Source organism: Excalfactoria chinensis, chromosome 2 (genome assembly GCF_039878825.1).
Source record: "Excalfactoria chinensis isolate bCotChi1 chromosome 2, bCotChi1.hap2, whole genome shotgun sequence".
Classification (NCBI taxonomy): domain Eukaryota; kingdom Metazoa; phylum Chordata; class Aves; order Galliformes; family Phasianidae; genus Excalfactoria; species Excalfactoria chinensis.
This window is the reverse complement of record NC_092826.1, coordinates 40,769,058-40,785,263: the sequence shown is the minus strand read 5'-3', so window position 1 is coordinate 40,785,263 and position 16,206 is coordinate 40,769,058. Positions and strand designations below refer to the sequence as shown.

The 16,206-nt window shown below is 35.9% G+C and overlaps 1 protein-coding gene across 1 annotated transcript in view; it reads right to left on the bottom strand.

Moving 5' to 3' along the window:
• Positions 1–16,206, bottom strand: part of CCDC178 (coiled-coil domain containing 178) — a 171,395-nt gene that overhangs the window by 3,274 nt on the left and 151,915 nt on the right. Inside the window, exon 20 of the mRNA XM_072328076.1 lies at positions 15,206–15,340. Coding sequence (XP_072184177.1) covers positions 15,206–15,340 — 135 coding nt within the window. The remainder of the gene's footprint in view (positions 1–15,205; positions 15,341–16,206) is intronic.

Here is a 16,206-nt window from a genome sequence, read left to right as displayed (position 1 = left end):
GAAAAATTCCACTCCTATCCCTAAAAAAAAAGTTCAATTTGTTAAGAGCGAGGTTGCATTTTACAGTGCCTATAAAAGTAAATTAAGTTTATGACAGTCATATGCTTTATTAATGCTGCAATGAAAAAAACTTTCATTATTTCATTTAAAAACTGAAAACATTTATTTTAAATATATAGTGACACAATATATGGTCACTCATCTTCAGTTTGCTCCATTAGGCTGACAGAATCATATGCTAGTAGCTTGCAAATTGTTAGAAATAAAGACTAAAAATACAAGTCAAACTTAATGCTTGGCTTTCACATAGACGTAAATTAGGTGTAACTGTAATGAAACTAATGGATTTAAAACACAGAAAACTATCAAATTCAGGCCCTGAGTCCTTAATAGCCCTTACTAGCTTTTCATTTGTCTACTGTTCTACCTAACATATTAGACAAACAGCAAGGAGGTATGACATTGCTTCAGGAATACAGCAAAACTTTAAAGTCGGGTAGCTTAATTCTTTTACTAATGACCCCTTTTTAATAACAATTCATCTTCTGTTGTTCCTGAAGCACACGTCGTAGCTCAAGAAAATAAGTTTCTTCAATAACCTACAAACAGCTACAAGATCCACAAAAACCTTTGCAAATACATTCACAGTCTCTGAAAAGAGATGCTAAAGCATCTTCATAAAACTGAGCACCTAGGAAGACATTTTGTTCTACCCAAGGTCAAGAAATATGGCAGAGGAGGGGAAAATCAAGGAGCGGCCTGCTCAGCTTTTCTTCATCACATCTGCATGACAGTTGTGTCCAAGCCAGTTGTCTCCATCATGCAGGAAGGACAGAAAACTGCAAGTGTTGCTTCAGAAGGAATCCAAACACACCCCATGAACTTCTCTCACTCATGCAGAAAGTTGATTGGGCACCAAAATCATCCATCACTACTTTGTCCCAGCAAAATGTTATTGTAGATTATTTAGAAAAGGAAAAAAATCTTTAGTATTCCCTAACACTTTTGTGTATTGATCCTAGTAAAGCAGAAACCATACTGGAGAAACTGAAGTGCTCAACTTCTCAATCTGAATGGCTACTGGGCACCATTGCATCTGTCAGGGTGATGCTGATGCTTCTGACTACTATAGACTCAGGTCCAGAATTGTATGCTTTCTGAATGACAATAAAGCAGTGAAAAATTCTGATGGCTTATATACAGGAAAAACTAGTATCTTTGATGACGGATGGAAGAAAGATGGCAGCTGGCTTTCTATTCTCCAGAGAAAATGAGAGAATGCAAAGGGAAGCTGCAAGTTAATTCATGCATCACCACATTTTAGCTCTATAATCTCAAATGCTAATCCTGCCTATCTAGTCAAATCATATTCTTCATTATCTCATCTAAAATTTCCCCATCTTTTAGGCTCTACCTTGTAAGATGTAAGGAGTAGGAATTAAAAAGAATGAGAAATAAATGGAAAAGAAAGGTAATAATGTAACCCCAGCAGTGGGTAGACTCATCATCTGTATAGGTCAAAGGAGTCAGTATTCAATGTGGAGAATTATTATTATCTTGAATTAAGTAAGATATTAACATCTAAAAATGGTCAAAATATAGGTGGAAACCTTTGCTACATGATTATATATAAACATTTTAAATGGAATGATAATTAGATTATCAATGAATATGTCATTGAAACTAAGAACATAGCAATGCTCAGTACTGTCCTAAATGTTTATGCTACTAAGAATCATGTTCAAAAGCTTGTCTTTCTTTCCAGTGCAATCAAAGATTGTGTCTTTCACTACAATGCCATCCTTATCTTCCTGGGCCAAACTTATAACAAAACACTGACTTTTAAAACAAAAATATAATTTCAAAGGCAAGGCAATGTAGTGAGAGGACATCATATGTCATCCTGAGGAAAGTAGTTCTGTATCCAAGGAGGGCAGTGTATGCTTTATCATTGATTTAAATGGGACTAAATTCAAGTGTGTATTCTATTTTGCATGGTTTTCTAGTCCCTAAAGGTTAATTGAAGCATAGCATTAATATTTTTTCTTGTTTGGTGCACTCTTTCATTTCCTTATTTTAGGAATTATAATAAAACTAAAACTGGTAGCTTTAAAAATCTGTGCCAAATAAAAAGAGGGATTTTCAGGGGTTATTATAGATAATTTAAATGCTCCACTAAAATTCCGCGATAGCAGTGTGACAAGCTGGCACGCTAAAGCAACTCAGTGAAAAAGCCATGACCCATCACAGTTTTAGAGGAGACTTAAATGTAAGAAATAAACTGTTCTTCCCAAGTTTTCTACTCAACTTTTTGCTCCAGAGCCAGTAGGGATAACCAAAACCAATGCTATGTCAGTTGTTGGTACAGACTGCATACATCTGCAGCAGCACAGTGCACACAGCAGTGCTGTATATCCCAGGGATGAAACATACAGTTCTAACTGGTTTAAAAGAGAACTGCTTTTGTTCTCATTTTCTTCAAAATTATTCTTGAGAATGGAGTAGTTCTCTAAGGCATAGTCCTTCACACACCAACCCCAGCCACACTTTTTTGTTGTTGCTGTTTTTAAATTCCTTGTACAGACCTTCTCTGTCCCCTGAACCAGGTAGTCTTCTTCACCTCACGGACTTCTGCTATGCTATCACAGCACTCAGGCTCAGAGAAAATATGTCACTCCTTTTTGAAAAATACTTATGACAACGGTTGGAAGCAAAGATCTAAACTTGATCCTTCACTTCTCAGCTTGGAGTATCAGGGGAGTGTATTATTACAACCTGTGAGCACAAGGAGTGTACTGCTCCATGCTTGGAACACTGTTTAATAGAAGAAGCAGCTCTTGCCTCTAGGCTTTGCACATCACCAGTGCAAAGAAAAGAGTAAGAATGGATAGTAATGTCATGGCTTGCAACCAAGTGGTATTGCAACAACTTTGTTCACTTTCTGCTAATGGTCTTGATTGGTTCCTTCTGTACCACCAACAGCATCAGTTCAATGTCAATGTCAGATGACAGTCCTGTATTGTTTGTCAAGTGACAGATGCTTACTGATCTGTTCTCAGAAAGAATATGTTTTCTCAATACATCTTAGAATCATAGAATCACAAAATCCTTAAAGTTGGAAAGCACCATTAAGGATTGTCTAGCCCAATTTTCTTGCAATGAATAGGGACATCAGCAGTTACATCAGGTTGCTCAGCCTGGCCTTGAAAGTCTACAGGAACGAGACATCCGCCACATCTCTGGGCAACCAATTCCAGTGCCTCTCCAGAGCAGGCTGCCCGGAGACATGGTGGATGCTCCATCCAGAGAGACACAGTGAAACGACATGATCTGAGAGACTTTTGTCAGCACATGCTTCAGGTATGTATCTACACTAGCAAAAACCAACCGACCAACTGAATGAAAAACAGTACAAAAGAGCCTTAAGTTTAGAAAACAAAACCAGTATTCAGGTCAAAAGGTGTCTAGGAAAAAGGTTACAGTAGCAACATGTGGATTACACTGTATTTGAAACTGGAATGTCTTTAAATGATGTATATAGATGAGATAAAGGGTGGTTTTGAAGATGCTGTTTGAGGTAAAATAAAATATTTAAATATAAGAAATACAACTTCGGGAGATTATAGTGCATGTTTCATGAAGTTCATTGTAGGGATTTTTCTGTGGGAAATGCTTGATTGAGTCAATCAAAATATGGGATAACTATTACACATTTTATAATTTCCGTACATGACAGTCAGGATTACATTCTGGTAGGTCATTTGATTCTCTGCAGGTGGCTCTGTTGGTTTCTGGAATAGTATACTGTGAATTACATGTTACACAAATGAAAGGCAGTTATAATTCTGGATAACATTGTATTTGATTCTACAAACATCTTTAGGCCTAATGCAAAGATTCCTTTGAATCATTTATCCAGCTAAGTGTCTGTGGTCCCAAACTCCTAATTTAAAAATGTTGATAAATGAAGTATCTCTTTAGCTAATAAATGAAGTATCTCTTTAGTTATCCTTTGTCAGCAACATTCATTTTAATGGAAAGTGAGTTTACAGGGTTACATGATTGAACTACTGAGCCAAGTCAGTGTTGGCAAATGATGGGCTAAATTATTGATGTTACACACTAATGAATTCTGATGAGAAATAAAATACAGACATTACATTTCAAGTGGTTCATAATTATTTTTGTACTTTAAAAGCAATTTTATTCTTTTTCCAAATCATACTGGTTCTGTAAAACAAAAACATAGTTAGTGATTATAACTAAAATTATTGAGTATGAGGCAAAAAAAAAAAAAAATGCTCCTGTAAGTTTTTTTATACAAGTATAGTGCTATTCACACTAGGACTCTGATTTCTTGTTATACTTCTGGGAGAGGATAATTAAATTAAATGTCTAAATTTTTAAACCGCTGTCTTTAAATAAAATAATCTACTTTGCAACGATGGTTAAGAGTTCAGCAGACGAGTTTATAATCTATGATATATCAGCATGTTTACTAGAGATGTTCTGAACTACCATAATTAATTCAGGTAACGACAAAAACAGAGGAGCTGCCAAAAAGGAGCTTTCAACATGTAAACAGTTCATCATTAAACCTGTGTTTTGATATATGTTTAAAATGAGTAGAAGGAGGTTACTCAACATCAGATAGCCCAAAGTGATGTTGCAAGGTTGAATCATTAATTTAAAATGTCGTTTCTCTGTCATTTCTTTACTCACTGTACTGGATAAGGAAATTTATTTTCTTGGGTATTGCTTATAAAACCAGAGCTAAGCATTTGCTCATTTGGCAACATTATAACTTCATAAATTCTATCCTTAATCTTGTCTTCTTGAAAATAGACTTTATTTGACTTTTCTTAATTATACACTGAAGACTTCTGTCAATTGCTGGAAAAGAAAATCTACAAAGTCTCACTTCCTTTTCTTTTTGACAAATAATAACTGAATAATCATCTTACTTATTGGCTCATTCTGTTGTTAAAAATTACCATTGCTTTTCAATAGATAAGTACATACAGAGCCTTACTGGTTTTGCTTACAAAAAGAATCTTGTGATCCAAATTACCTTTGAGAGGTTTGTCCATTTGGGCTGAAATCTCAAGAGAGGTTTATGTGCTATAGAATCATCACAGTACTCCTCAATATTAGTTACAGTTTGCATTAAACTTGAATCCAGCATCCAAATGTACATGATTATACTAGCAAAAGTGCCTCAGAAACACAGCATTTTGTTTAACTGTTTGAACACCTCTTTCCTCTCTTTCTGTATATGTATCTATCAGTTTAGCTGATGGAAACATACTACATTCACAGAATCACAGAATCATTAAAGTTGGAAAAGACCATCAAGATTATCTAGTCCAACTGTCAGCCTATCCACATCATGCTCACTAACCCATGCACTTAATACCACATCTCCACATTTCTTGAACACTTCCAGTGATGATGACTCCACCACCTCCCTTGGCATCCTGTTCCAATATCTCACCACTCTGTCTGAGAATAAATTTTTCCCAGTTTCCAACCTGAGCCTCCCCTGGCAGGGGCACAGTGTAAAGCCATTCCTGCTCATCCTACTGCTGTTACCTGGAAGAGGCTGACAGCCACCTAGGTACAAACTCCTATTATGAAGTTGTAGAGAGCAGTGAGGTCTCCCCTGAGACCCCCTCATCTCCAGACTGCACAATCCCAGCTCCTTCAGCTGCTTCCCATAAGACTTGTGCTCCAGACCCCTCACAGCTTCACTGCCCTTCTCTGGACACGCTCGAGGGCCTCACTGTCTTACTTACAGTGAGGGGAACAATACAATGAGTTGTAGCCTCACCAGAGCTGAGTACTGGGGAATGATTACCCCCCCTCCTCCTAGTTCTATTAACTGCACTATTTCTGATAAAAGCCAGAATGTCTTTGATATTGACCACCTGGGCACACTGCTGACGCATATTCAGCTGGCTTTTGACTAATACCCCAAGACTTTCTTGCCCTTCACGGCTTCTCAGCCATTCTACCCCAAGTCTGTAGTGATGCAAGGGGTTGTTGTGACTGAAATGCAGGATCAGGCACTTGGTCTCATTAATGCTCATACAATTGGCCTCAGCCCATTGATCCAACCTACATTCAAATAATGTCTTATTAAGACAGTGCTGCATGAGAAAAAGTACGTCTTTCCTGGTGTTCATCACTATTGCCACAAATCAAGAAATAACATGAATTCGGGGAAAAAAAAGAGAGAAAAGAAGACATTATTGATGAGAAATGGTTAGTCTTCTCTGAAAAAATAAAAACAAAAAAACAAACCAAAACCACAAGCAACTTTCTACAAAACTATTAAAAAGTACTTCAAGGAGATTTTGATTATGTATTATGTGCTTCCTCATATTCTCTGATACATTAATAGCACACCTACTCAAACCAAAGCTCAGCAAAGAGAATTAAAGATTCTTATACATTTTATTAGGAAGGAAGAAAAAACTTAATTATTGCTGTATTTTCAGTTACTGCTGTTTGAACCATACCAGCTAATCTTTGTGTAATATGAAAGACTCCCCTGAACTGTAGGAGCATTCCGTACTATGAAAGCTGCTGAGAACTTCTTTTTACAGGATCCGTTTTACTTCTTTTTATGGGATCCATTAAAATGTATTTATTTATAAATGTAAATATTTTGAATGTGTAAATATTGTAATTTATTTATGCCAGAATAGGACTTAGTTCTTTTGAGTCTCTTCCAACTCAGGAATTCTGATCCCTTTTATTTATGTTTTATTTATGTTAGGTCCTGGAACAGGCTGCCCAGGGAGGTTGTGGATGCCCCGTCCTTGGAGGTGTTCAAGACCAGGTTGGACAGGGCTCTGGGCAACCTGATCTAGTAAAGGCGTATGTTTGGTGGCCCTGCTAGGCAGGGGGGTTGGAACTACATGATCCTTGAGATCCCTTCCAACCCGGGTCATTCTGTGATTCTGTGGTTCTGTGATTTATTACAGCTTAACCAAAATTTGAGTTCTGTGCTCAAATTCTTGATGTTAAGATACTATGAGAAAATGAAGTGCAAAACCAAGATGCTCCATTTAGAAATGGTAGAGTAACAATTTTTCTTTAAACTTAATTCAGCATATTTTGTTTGAGCATTTCAATAAAGATTTTAGTTATTTAATTCCGTATGTAAAATTTATGTTACTTCAAGAATAAGAAATCCAGTAATCTTCAAATTCTGAGAATGACATCAAGCATGGCAACTTCAACGCTATTTGAAAAATTCACAATACATGATCCAGTGTTTTTATTCTGTCAAGTTTTAAACTAAATTTCTGAATAACTTCGCCAAGGGATGCAGAGAGAAAACTGAGATTTAAACACCGCTGTAGCAGCAACATGACTCAATGGACCAATTTTTAAGAAGTTGGAAGTCACACTTCCAAACAGTTGTTGTCTTGCAGTTTGAGTTGCCCTGATGATTTTATTTTAAAAATAAATTTAGATTAGATGTCATCATTTTTTCATTTTCTGTTAGATCCTAATTTTAGTACTCAGACGTGCTGCAACATATTTCTGCATGAAAATAAAAATGAAATTATAAATTAAAAATGCACACCTGCAAGCAAACTCAATAATTTATCACCACAATAATTCTTAACTGTGCTCAGATTAACACTAAAAATATGAGACCGATATGTTAGTTGGCAGAGATCACTTTCTAATCTCCATCATTAACAGGAAAGCAGCAGAAGTATCCGTCATGTGATGATTTTGGATTTGTAAACAGAAAGGTTATGTTGGTCTTTTTCTTTCTGCTATACACTGCAGCTTTTTAGGAGTTAGTCAGATTTATAAGTGATTTCATACATATACCACTTACTTCAAACTTTCAAGTGAAGCCATAGAAGAGGCGGCCAGCTAGGGCCTCTCTAGGCATGCCTTGCATGCCAGAAAATGTTTTAGGTTATAATAGTCATTAGGCACAATGCTTTGAAAAACAGAGAATTTATGTTGAACTAAAAAAGCCTGTAAGTGGCACAAAAAACTAAATGCAACAGCTGTGTGAAACAATATGTACAGTTCAAAAGTGAGAAAAAAGTAATGCCAGAGTAAAGACATCAGAATTTGACTATGTCATAAACAAAATTGCAGATTGTAAAGATGACACAAGGAGATCAAGCAGAGTCTAACTATCTTGGAATTGGGTTTACTTTGAAATCACTTTTCATTGTCTCACTAGAAGAGTCCCTCTTATCATACAACAACAGAACAGATGTTTATAAACACTTCTGTGTCTGTTCCATGGCAATTTTTTTTTTTATTTTTTTTTTTTTTTTTGCCACTACGCCAACACAAAAAGTAAATTCAAAAACTTAGATGACTGCTCCCAAAGTCTGGTGAAAGTCGCCAAAGGAATCTACAAAAATCTACAGAATAAATTAAAGATTGAAATAAAATTTGAGATCATATTTTGAAGAATGTCAGGTGTCAGAATTCAAAATTCATTTGAGAGGACAGACATATTTTTTAGAAAATATTGAATGCTTATTTCCATGTTTATTGAGAAAATGACTGGACAGATAACAAATTTTTACACTCAAACATCAACCCCATGAGTAGAAGTAAAAATAGGTATCTTGCTGGTCTCAATTCATCTTTAACTGTGCAAGAGAAATATTTTATAAATGAATAATAAAACAAGCACAATTTAATTTCAAAATTGTGTTTACTATGAATAAGTGTGACTAAATAGAAAAGGTTAGAACTAATTAAAAGGTACGCAGACATGCCCCCTTAAGAAAAGTTATCTGTCATCTAACCCCATATGTTACCAAGATAAGGCAGAAACAGCAAGACTGCTAAAGTGAAATCAGCAGGCAAAAAAGATACAACTGAGTGTAATCAGCGTAAATGGTGATAACTCAACCAATAACAGAGAAAAATAAAAGAGAAGACATAGATTTTGAAGAGCATCAGCCCTGGGGGACACCATAACACACCTGTGTTAATAAGTTAGAGAACAAAATATATAGTTAAATTGACTACCATCTGACGGATAAGAAGCAAGTTAAGAATGATTGGTTTTCAGGAAGAAAAAGGACAAGCTCTACTTGAAATGCACAACACTGTAGTTGGTCCTGGCTCTAGTGGAACTGCACTGACTCTTTCCTGTAAGAATATAGAACAGGGAGCCATGAAAACCATGGGAATTTGACTGATTAAGGAAAACATTTCCTCAGGTAAAACCTCCCCTCCACAGGGATATACTTGGTAGATTCAAAAAAGTCCCAAAGCCTTAGAAAAAAATAGTCCGCTCTAGGTAAATTCTTGCAAAAATAGTCCAAATAAAGGCAATCCAAAGTGGACAAAAAATTCTTTTTGACTGTAAACTAGTGCTGTTCAACACAGTGCAACTACTACAAACAATAACAGCTTATAAGTTAGCCAAAAGGTTTTTAAATATTTCAGGTTAATCAAGGAACTTAAGTAAAACCAAAGAAAACATTTAAATAATGAAAGCATTCTGGAATCAAACTGATAGTCTGTGGATTGACCATTTCTGTTATGGATTATGTAGCAATTTCCACTTAATCAAAATGGATAAAGCCACTTCCATCAAAAAATTTTTACACTTTGCACTAGAGTGAAGGGCTGAGTAAGATGTAGATCTATGACAAATTAAACCAATAATCTTGTACAGGTTAAAAAAGTATCTTTGTGGTGCCACCATCAGGAAAAATTATTTAGATATTTTAAAGCAACAATCATTTCTGTTAGTGCTTTGATCCCCCAAAATAATTTTGACAGAACTATAGTCAAGATAAATCACCTAAAGGGATGAAGTAAATTGAACACTGTCAGGATTAAAGTACAGTCACAATCCTAAATAAAGCTACATCTGCCATCATACATCATTTTTGCAATTAGATAGCTAATTGAACTTACTCAAGAGCCAAGTTATTGAGACTCCAAAATGTTATTGGAAAAACAAAGTCACTGACTGAATGAATACTGTGACCGTAGGGTTTTTTTTCTTTCTTTCTTTTTTTTTTTTTTTTCTTTCTTTTTTTCCTTTTCTCTTCTTTTCTTTTCTTTTCTTTTCTTTTCTTTTCTTTTCTTTTCTTTTCTTTTCTTTTCTTTTCTTTTCTTTTCTTTTCTTTTCTTTTCTTTTCTTTTCCTTTCCTTTCCTTTCCTTTCCTTTCCTTTCCTTTCCTTTCCTTTCCTTTCCTTTCCTTTCCTTTCCTTTCTTTTCTTTTCTTTTCTTTTCTTTTCTTTTCTTTTCTTTTCTTTTCTTTTCTTTTCTTTTCTTTTCTTTTCTTTTCTTTTCTTTTCTTTTCTTTTCTTTTCTTTTCTTTTCTTTTCTTTTCTTTTCTTTTCTTTTCTTTTCTTTTCTTTTCTTTTCTTTTCTTTTCTTTTCTTTTTTTTCCTCAGTTTTATTAAACTAAAGAAATTATTTTTATTATTTACTGCCTGATTAGGAAAATATTTAGAAATTGCAGAACAATTTTTGGAGACTGATGCTCTCCAGCAAACTATAGAATATTCAAATCACTGACTGCAATGGTGAATTTTTTCCCACATTGCTCTGTCACATTTCTTCAAACATCAATCACAAAAAATATCTCCACACAGCTTTTATTTAAAGATGACCTGTCACTGCTTTCAGCAAAAGTCTTTGCTCCTGTCATCTTACACCTGCTATCCTCCAGCTATTAAGAAAATCAAGTTTACATTAAGAATCTGTATAATCTGGAGTGGAGTTTATACAACTTTTTGACCACAACGATAGAAACAAAGTCTCTTTTCAGAGCACATATGTACATGACCCAGAATGAAGATGCAATCAGAGAGTAGAAAAAAAATTTTGAAATCTTGAAATGGGTTGGAAAAAGGTAGAGCATAAGATGAAATAGTCTCATCTAAGAAATAGTCCTGCATTTTGCTCTCCAAAAAATACTGAAAGTATAAATCATTCTGGCCATGGATCTCTGCTCTAGAAATTAAATTAATTGTCAGGTTATTTATTCCTTGCTATTCCTTTGAAATAATATTTTATTCCTTTTTATTTATTTATTTATTTTATTTTATTTTATTTTTTTTATTTATTTTGTCACCATTAATATATTCTCTAAGACTATAAGCACTAAGTAAATGGTAGACCATTCCTATACCCAAGGTAAACACATAATGTTGAAAAAGAAAAATTGCCACAAGGATTGTATTAATAACCTGGGAATACATGTTTATATAATTGAATGATTTAAATAAATAGAGGTTATTAAAAAATTAAATAGCGTTTTATTTTAAAAAATAATCTATTAATGCCACAGTGTACAATCTAAACTACGGACATTTGTGAACATTTAGGACATTCAGATAGTAAGTCCTGTCTCATGTTACATAATCATAGGGAGCATATTCTCAGCTATGCTATTTTCTACTACATACTGAGAATGTTTTCCGGAATCTGGACGTACCTCCAGAATCTGGTCTGTTCTGATTATCATTTCCGATCAAAGGAATGCTGCTGGTGGGGCCAAGCAGACCGGCAACATGTAAAACCCATGCTAAAGCTGTACAGAATGCCAAGGAAGTGAGGAGAGACTCTTCCACTCTTTCTCTCTACATATAATCACAGATATATTATATCTAATATAATATATAATAGTGGTATAGCGATATAATAGTGGTAAAGCAGAAAGTATGGCTCCAGGGGACATGATGTTTGATTTGCTTGAAGTCTGAACACTCCTCATCAGACCAGTATAGCTACTGAAATGATGTGTATGAAGCAAAACTCCTTTGTCGAAGTAGTCATCATGTTCTGGAGTGAAGGACATTTTCTCTCTCATTTTGTTTCATGTGTGCTTCACTAACAGGGTCAATGATCAATGACTAGAGGAAAACCTCTAGTACTGATACATAGAATCTTGTTGGTTGGAAGGGACCTCAAGGATCATCAAGCTCCAACCTCCTGCCACAGGCAGGACCACCAACCTCCACATGTAATACTAGACCAGGCTGCCCAGGGCTCCATCCTACCTGACTCTGAACACCTCCAGGAATGGGGCATCCACAGCCTCTCTGGGCAGCCTGTTCCAGCACCTCACCACTCACATAGTAAAGAATTTTCCCCAATATCCAACCTAAACCTTTCCTCCTTCAACTTAAAACCAATTCCCGTCATCCTGCCATTATCTACCCTTGAAAAGAATTGACTCCCCACAGTTTGGTGATGATAAAAATTAGGACTGGTACTACACGTAACCCTTTCTGAAATAAATTTGAGATACCAGCCCTAAAAGGAGCTGGCCATTGTTTTAATGGGAAAATTTTAGAGAGATTTAATTGCAAGCATCTGCACTGTTCAAGCTAACAAGAACTCCTCAGGTGCTGTTTTGTTTGTTTGCACCGTTAAGACTGATGGCTGACTCCAGCCAATACCTGTTACTACAAACATCCTCCTTACTAAAAGGCACTGTCACTGTTTCATTCAGACCTTGATTCTTCCCTCTGGAGCATGAAGTCTTACAGGTACTCTGGAAAAGGAAATTATGGGAAGGCAGGCCTAGACTTTTAAAAGTAGACTTAAGAGTATAAATAGTAACAACAAAAAGTTGGTGCCTTCCAGTCTGAGGTCAGTCTTGACTTTTAAGTTACAATTTTCTGAGAATTCTGCTGCTCCGTGTAACTCAAGAGTGTTGCTAGTTAAAAAGTACCTACTGGAAAGGTAAAAAAAAAAAAAAAAACTCACTACATTATCTACTTTTAAGTCTCTCTTTGGATTTCACCCCGGTCATGGCTTCTGTTAAATATCAGAAAACACTTAGGCAGCCAATGTACTGTATCTACTGCCTCTTCTAATTCACACTTCCTTTGTGATTCACCTTCTCCTGTTTGCTCTAGTCAATGTAGCTGCTGTAACATAAGCACCATGAGCCAAAATCACCTGCGTGCCACATGCTGTTCAGCACAGCAGGTCTTCAGCCTCATGCTAACGTGAGACGGACACAAGAAACAGCAGCAAGCAAAGTGCATGTCTTGCTGAGAGGAAGGGGAGAGGAATGGCTGTCACACTTCTGGAAGTGCCTGCTACTGTGCCAAGTGTCATCAGGGTAAGAACTTAATTAGCAGAGGGTAGATTGATCTGAGAATAAAAGAAATACAATGAAGACACTGGTCCACATGTAAGTAAATCCACTAAAATATAAAAATGTTATGCTGCTGAGGAAAAATACACTTCTATACACATTCATAACTGCTCATAGTAGAACTAGTTTCCATTTTAATTTTGTATCTTTTTCCTCGTTCATTACTTTAATAGTAAGTTATTTTCAGGCAAACTGCATGAAGACATAACAAGAATATTACAATAGCAGATCTCTCGTCAGACAAGGATGCATGGGTAATGAAAGCGGGCAGAGAGCAGAATGCTTTCTAGGCTCTCAGCAAAAGGTTGTCTCTGGTAAGGCTGAGCTATTTGCTTCTGAACACTCCCAAACATTGCAGGGGCTTATATCTAAAAGCTTACCAGAGGTCCACCTCTATCATTGGTTGGGCTATTCAGGAAGACAAGATTAACAGACACAGCTTCCCAGCGTGAATGACATACGTGGAAAAAATTATGCAAAGGTGAAGGATTTCTGCAAAATTCATTAATTAAAATACGGAGTAGTTATTGACATAATGTTCAATGATATGTGAGGTTCACAGTACATCTATTAAAATACCGTGTAACATTAGACTAATGCAAATATTCATGTGTGAGGAGACCAGCTGCCACCTGTGGGTTCCACGTCTCTGTTATTGTTATTCATGAGCTATAGGCTGCACATCGATCACACTTTTTCTTCACTCACTACTGGAGTAGCTGAACACAGGAGAGAACAGAATTCATCACACAGCAAATATCAAAAAGGAACTTTTCCAGTTTTTCATGAGACATCTGAATGAAAAAAAAAGTAATTCTCCACTTACCTGTGTCCATTGGCCTGCAAATGCAAATGCATACAATTATGAGAGTATTTCAAGTACAAAATGTGACTGTATTTTTCTTGTCATTTTTTAAAATTGAATTTCTGATTTTAACATGACTGTGATTTTTGACATCTTTTAAAACAGTACCATGTGTATCTCAATTTGGGATCTTCTAATAAAATCCTCTCTATTCCTTAGTGGGAGTCTGGAAATTGACCATGATGCTGGTGCAGTTTAATGGAGTTCTACAACTTATTCATGTTCAGTTTTACTTTACCGCACCAGATATTAACTGGAAAATGCAATTATATAATACTAAAATGTAATTATATTGTTTGCACAATCACACAGGAAAGCCTGTAAAAATGGCAAAGTGAGGTTTATAAGAGCATGGCACACTAAAGCTGCATCAGCAACACAACTTCTTTTGCAAGAAATAAGTCTGATTTATTTTTTTTTCTCAGTTTAGTCTTTTAAAAACCCTTCAGAAACACCATCTGGTTATGGCCATTAACTATGGGAAGAGATTGAAAGGAGTAGCTTTACAGAAATGTGAATAAGGTACTGTTGCAAAAGACAGAAAGAGCAAGAACATTCAAACCATATCTTACAAAGTAGTTCTTTTTCCTAGTAAATACATATACAGGGGGAACAAGACATAAAATGAAAAATAATACAGGGCTGGAAACCATTTTTAAATCTTATAACTCCCATGATTTTGTCTTTTTTTCTTTATATTTATTTTTTTTTTTAATTTATTTTTAAATATATATGGGAAGGTATAGTACTTCTGAAAAACAGCCCCATGCTAGAGAAATTAAATATGAATACAGTGAAAATGACAATATTGTTTACCACGGGAATCGTATTTGCAGAGAACAGGACGCAATAACATTTTTAAAACAACTGAACAGCAATTCTGATGCTGCTCTGTGTTTCAAATGTTTATATCCAATGTATTTATAATAATCTTTTCTAAGGTTGGCAAGAAATAAATCTCATCTTCCTTTTTTTAATTTATTTATTTTTTTTTTTTTTTATTTCCCCAAACTATGCATGGTATATGTGCTAACTTACTGAATTCATCCTTCATGCAATTCCAGTTTATTAAAGAGGTTAAAAATTTATAAAACTAAAATTTATAAAACTCTGATGGGATATGGTTTTAATGCTTCATCACACTACCCATCATTTGCTTTTCAATCTAGATCAGAATGATCTTTCCTACTTCCCTGCAATCACCTACCTGCACAGCTAATATTTTCTGAGCATTCTCCTGAGAGGCCGCCTGGATCCTTGCCAGCCCAGCCTGGCCGTGGAGCCCGCGCAGCCTCAGGTACGCCGCCAGCGCCCGGCGCATCCTGCTCTGCAGCACCCACAGCTGGAACCGGGTGGTGGGGGCGGAGGGGGAGAGAGAAAAGGGGGAAAAAAAAGGCCAAGTCAGAGTAGGAGAGGAAATTAATGGCAGTGTTCAAGAAGAATGATGGAGGGAAATATAGAAAGCAGTCAATAGCCCATTCTGCACTGTACGGACCTGACAGGAATTTCACAGTCTCTTGACTTTTCAGCCCACTCATGTGCATTCATCAGAAACCAGTCACATCTGGCTGCCAGGATGGGGGGTTAATTTTCTCTAAATGCCTCAGCAGTTTTGTTCTAGCTGAAGCAAACTCTGTGACTGCAAAGCTGATGAGTAAAATATTTCTACTTCACCCAGTTTAACTCAAAACCGATAGCCTCGGGACATATTGAACCTTTCTTTTTTAAAAAAATAATCTTTTGAAGCTTTCTGAATGGCACATCAGGTCAGGCCAAAGTTTAAAATGCACGTTTAAGACTTTGATGGACACAAGGGCTTTTTTTTTTTTTTTTTTTTTTTTTTTTTCTTCCCTGTGTAAAGCTTATCACAGCTTGGCAATGTGTGCTTTAGTGCATGACAAAACTAAAGAGAATTAACTTAGCCATCAGCTACTCAGGGAGAACAATAACAGGAAAGAAATTTCCAGATAGAACTTCCTATTAATCTACCTATTAATCTACCTACCATGTGACATGAAAGCATCTAACAGCACTAAATTACTCCGAGTGCCGCAGCCGAGAGTGATGCTACTGGAAAAAAGCATTTCCTAAAGATTCATAACAAAGATAACACCTATAGTAGGAACTGCAATCATTGCAAAGAATTCTCATTGGCAATTTTAAAAGTAGTAATGCTTACCTGGTAGTTACTGCTTTTTGTTAACATTA